Source organism: Boleophthalmus pectinirostris, unplaced genomic scaffold, assembly GCF_026225935.1.
Source record: "Boleophthalmus pectinirostris isolate CB_2022bp ecotype Guang Dong unplaced genomic scaffold, ASM2622593v1 HiC_scaffold_22, whole genome shotgun sequence".
Classification (NCBI taxonomy): domain Eukaryota; kingdom Metazoa; phylum Chordata; class Actinopteri; order Gobiiformes; family Gobiidae; genus Boleophthalmus; species Boleophthalmus pectinirostris.
The window spans coordinates 16,984,555-16,989,762 of NW_026571190.1; the positions used below are offsets into that span (position 1 = coordinate 16,984,555).

The following is a 5,208-nucleotide window of genomic DNA, read 5'->3' on the forward strand; positions in this document are numbered from 1 at the left end:
TTTATGAAGATTTCACAAAAAATTTGCAGTAGACTACTGTACCTCGGTCATGGTGGTGCCAGCCCCCTGTATAAAAGTCCTGCAGGACCTGAGGAGAGCTCCAGGTCTCCAGGAGGTAGTCCACTTGGTGCTGCTTCCTCCAGGTCAGAGACTGACATAGAATTTCCCGTGCTTTGTCAATATTAAAGTCCCGTGCTCGCAAGAAACGAAGAATGTGCTCATCTTTGGGAATCTAGATACAGATAAAAGTATTGTCATTGTACAGTTGAGTTCAATCATAATGACGATCACAGTTATAAACTTTAAAGACCCTGTATGAACTTGATTGAATTAAGATGAAAATCACCTTTCCCTTGTGCGTTTCTTGCAGCCATTTCCGAAGTCTGATGAGACAGCTCTCCTGCAGCGGTGTGAGGTCACCTAGGTAACGTTTGATGTAATCTGCATCCAATTTATCTGCAACACAAACAACAACAACATTAATCTCTGAACTCTGAGAAGATGATTCAATTTAAGCAGCAGAGCAGGGGCGGAGCCTGGGGTGGCCAAGATGGCCAAAATCAACTCAGTGTCACAGATAAAGCAAAGGGAAGACACTAGTTACTATACTATTAGTATTATTATTAGTGCTGTCATGCGATTAAAAAAATTGAGAGATTAATTAATTATGATCTGTAATTAATTAATCTAATTAATCTAATTTTAATCTCACCTAAAAATTGCTGAGAAAAGCGTTCAATTTGAGGTATTTTCATTTAAATTCATTATTACATTATTGTGGCAGATCAAAAGACTAATATAGATTTAAAAAAGTGACTTTATAAAGTCATTTATTGTTTAACAAATCTCTCCAAATTGGCTGTTGAGCCCAAGTCTCCATGAATAAGAAACTATTTGCTGTAAAGTAGCAAAAACGAGGAAAGCGCGGTTTACGCAGCGTAGCGAGAAAACACGATCCACACGCGGCTCACGGCAGCACGTCGGTGTCCGCGCAGTGTCTACGGAAGGAAACGTGGTCCGTGCGTTCTCAGGTTAATGACGATGATGTGTGTGTTTGTGTTTGTGTTTGTGTGTGTTTGTGTGCGTGTCCCCTCATGTGGCAGGTCACTATAGGACAGTAGTGCAGACATCATGAGTCTATGCAGGTTGTTTTCACCAGTGACATTTAAGTTGTAGGCGATATTATATTTGTTATTTTCTTTTATATTTCACGTCGGGAGAATAATTTCCAAGACACGAATGCGTTTTTACCTGTGCACTGCTGACTCTGTTCTACTGGCTGTTCGACCTCGTCCATTGTGCGACTGACGCCGTAAACGTCGCTCTTACTGCGCGTGTTTTGTGTGGGTTTCCGACAATGAGTGGAATTACCGAAATTTAAAAAATTATAAATGTGTTTTTTGTTTGTGCGTGTGTGTGTGTTGTTGTCCCAACAACACAGAAAAACAGGTTTTATAATAAAGCAACTCACATACAGAAACACTAAAGTTAGAGATTAAAAATGAGATTAACGCGATTAAAAAACATAACACGCTAAATATGACTGTAATTAATTAATCGCAATTAACGCGATAATTTGACACCCCTAATTATTATATTAGATTATTATGATTTATGACACATTTAGGTACAGTCTCCTACTGTCCATATATTGCATTCTTTACTACACAATACATTGATACATTCAAGAATGCAGGAAATGTCATGTGTTTGGGTAACAGATGTTTACCTATATTTACTCCCAAGCATTTTGATAAACTGAAAAAATTCCAGCTCTGCACATTCATGACCTATATGACTGTTAACACTTGGGTTACATTATTTTACGAACTTTCATTTTTAAGAACAGTTTAGGCTTAGACCTTCGGGAGTTCCAGCCAGCATCTCCAATAGGCTCTCAGTCTGAAGCACCAGGCTCATTTCCTGTTTGGTTTCTCCGCAGGCTCCGTCCTTGGTATCAGCAGCCGTGGGGGTGAGGACCGTGGGGGACATTGGGAGGGCAGGCAGGGCACAGGGGGTGGTGGACAGACTAGTCGGTCTCTGCAGAGCTGTTGTCTGAGAGGAGGGTGACCAGCGCGTCACATGTGTAATGCCCTCATCTTCAAGCTCCTTCAGGTAGAACTCAATGATCTCTTTTCCCTAGAAGAGGTAAGAAAAGTATTAATCACTGCTTGTTTTTCCATCAATAAGTAGATGTTAATTTTATATTTTTACTTCTATACAAACCTAAAAGATTTGTCCCCTTTTTGCCACTATTAAATTTAGTTTTATTACCATTAAATATGATGTTTTCAAAAACTATTCTTTTCGAGTCAAAAGACTCGAAGTCAGTCAGTCAGCTTTGTAAAAGCTGAAGTCTTAACACAGTCGTTTCAAGTTTCAGCTTTTTTATTGTTAATAGAATATATTTTTTTATTCTTCTTCCTCTTTAGAATGGTCCTTAAATTGTCCTTAAATTTAACAAATGCATAAATTAAAAGGTACATTTATTCCATCTAGAAGATTCTGCATTTACATAATGCTATCGAGGTGATCAGTTCTGTTCAAGCTACATGGCAGCCAGTGAGTCAGTGTTCACACCAAGTGACCACTGCCCACATACAGTGATTATACAAGTCTATTTAAATCATTACAGCCCCAGAAAAACTGAGTCACTCGTCACAAACCCCTTTGACAGTCCCACCACTCATTTCTCACAACATAATGTCCACTTCACTCTCCAGACACTTACAAAACACTCTATAACTGTTAGTAGCCAATGACAGCCAAAGAGGAGAAAAGAAAAACTGAGATATGAAATGTTAAGTTGACACCTTTTTGATGCTGCCGGCGTACTGCTTCATAGCGATCTTCTCCACAGTGCTCTCAAATCCAAAAAAAGACTTGATGTCCAGGCTGGCAGTCTGCTCAAAGCAAGTCCAGTCTTCATTCTCAGGATGAACCTGTAAATATATCATAAATATGCCAATTATATATTAAGGAAGAGCAGTATATTGCAAAATGATTACACAAACAGACAACACACACAAATAAAATGTTGAAAATGTTAATTTTACGTAATCAATCTGAATCCAGTAAATTACATAGTAGTAGTCTGTATATCAAATTATCAGTCTTGTACAGTTTACATTCTCAGAGCTATTGTCATGTGGGTAAGCAAAATATATATTTATCAAATACTGTACCAAAAGTCTGATGGTGCAAACAGCTGGAAAGTCTTTAGAGGTCAAAAACATCAAAAGGAGGCTCCACAAAACATTTAAAAATAGTTCAAGAGATTAAAATACCCATGTTTTAGTGTGGGATCTAAGCACTATGGTGTCCATCCATAGTAGTGCACATGTTCTACATAAAAAGAATAAGATGTCCGAGTTACTATGGAAACCACATATTGGGCCTCATCAAAGCGTGACGCACACACACCATGATTGCAGAGTGTGGGAGGCCATGTGTCAGCCTGGCCATTAGAATACTACACAACCATAGGGCTTACGCATGTTCTTTTACACATTTGGACATTTGCATTTAATATGAGCTAATTGCCTCCTTCGAGCACAGGGCTGGTTGCTTCATTAGCCATGACTACCCAAGTATCTGAGCTTTAGCCAGTCCATTAGCTCAGTTTAATTGCACTGTCCACTCCATTTATGTTTGCACTGTATAAGTCTATGAAGGAGAAGAACGCAGTGTCCAGATACTAAAATTAGCATGGTTAGAGGGTACAGCAATGTGCCTGGTCTCATTTAATCAAGGTGCATTCATCCATGCGGGGTTGAACATGGAGTGGTGGTACAAAGATGTAGAAAGGGCATGTTAACTGGATAAGAGCAATTAGCAGACAGGTTAGCTCAAACTGAGACACAAAGGCTAGCCTCAGGGAAAAGGAATTCTGGCCCGCAATACCGAGATATGGAGTCAGCAGATTCATATATGCTAAGTGTTTGCAATTTAGTTTAGCAATTAATTTTCCAATTTGTCTAATAGTCACATGGTTATTGTAAATTGAGTTTTTTTAAATGCATTAAAATCAAGAACATTTATTCTGACTGAAGGCTTCAGGCAACATTTATAAATATTACTTTAAAAACAACAACGTGTTCCTCAAGTTTGATTTAACATATTACTGTTGTTTATTCTTTCCTTTTATGATTTCTTTAAATTTTTGGGTCAAGATTAAGGAATTGTCAAGCTAGGGACTGGCTGTTTTATTTAACACTTTTGTAGTGGCACATTACCTAGGTATAAATTATTTTTACAAATACTGACAAATATTATGGTTAGACAAGTGTTAGTTCTGACCGAGTAGCAGCAGGTCTCGTGGATGATAACTCTGTTGGAGAAGGTTTCATTGTGTGACTCGATGTGTAGCGTCCTCTCTTTACGGTTCAGGGTGTTTCTCTGGATGAAGTAAACGTAGTCCACACCGGCAATCTGTAACATAAATAATAAAATGTTTGAGATAAGATAAATTGAACTGTTACATTTTTAAGCCTCATCCAAATTATAAGTAGTGGAAGTAATGGGAATCTTTTAGATTTTAGTTTGATTTCTCTTTGGATCTCAAAAATCCATGCCCCCACTGTATGTGCAAGTAAAGGATAATCTAAGAAGTTCATTCATACATATAACCATATAGCTATCAGAGTGGTCTTGATAATTATGGAGTGGTTATTGCTTCCACTACACAGCTTAACAACTTTTAAACAATCTGCCATTGTATTAGCCACGTAAGGCGTCTGCACATCTTTCAGCAGGTACATTACCTTAAGTTACACAACCCAAATTTCTTAAATTATGCATTTTTCTAACCTTTGACATCGAGCACTGACATACCCTTTTGAGGAGACGGGGGGCATCCACATCCAGAGCACAGCGGCGTTCAATCTTGTGGGTGCTGCCATCTTCACTGGTCTCTTCGCTGACCACATCACTGGCCACAAACATGGGGATAAGGTGACATGTGGGGAAGCGGCGCTCGTAGGCCTAAGAGAGAGAAAGAATATGAAATTATGAGAAAACATCTAGAAATACATTTACATTTTTAGTTGGACTAAAAGGTTGAAAAATTAAAGACAAAACATTGTGACACAAATATTGCATGTTGGATGGATAAGATAACCATATTTCCTTTTAATACAGAAATTCAACACACTTATATTTAATGGTATTATTGGAAAATACACTAACACTATTCAGACTTAGGACTTA

At 38.2% G+C, this 5,208-nt stretch overlaps 1 protein-coding gene across 1 annotated transcript in view; it reads right to left on the reverse strand.

Moving 5' to 3' along the window:
- Positions 1 to 4,978, reverse strand: part of si:dkey-237i9.1 (SEC14-like protein 1) — a 15,692-nt gene extending 10,714 nt beyond the window's left edge. The window contains exons 1-6 of the mRNA XM_055158216.1: positions 4,834 to 4,978; positions 4,300 to 4,431; positions 2,814 to 2,942; positions 1,863 to 2,139; positions 347 to 456; positions 43 to 232 (exon numbers count right to left, since the gene is read on the reverse strand). Coding sequence (XP_055014191.1) covers positions 43 to 232; positions 347 to 456; positions 1,863 to 2,139; positions 2,814 to 2,942; positions 4,300 to 4,431; positions 4,834 to 4,944 — 949 coding nt within the window. The 5' untranslated portion in view covers positions 4,945 to 4,978. The remainder of the gene's footprint in view (positions 1 to 42; positions 233 to 346; positions 457 to 1,862; positions 2,140 to 2,813; positions 2,943 to 4,299; positions 4,432 to 4,833) is intronic.
- Between the last annotated feature and the right edge of the window lie 230 nt (positions 4,979 to 5,208).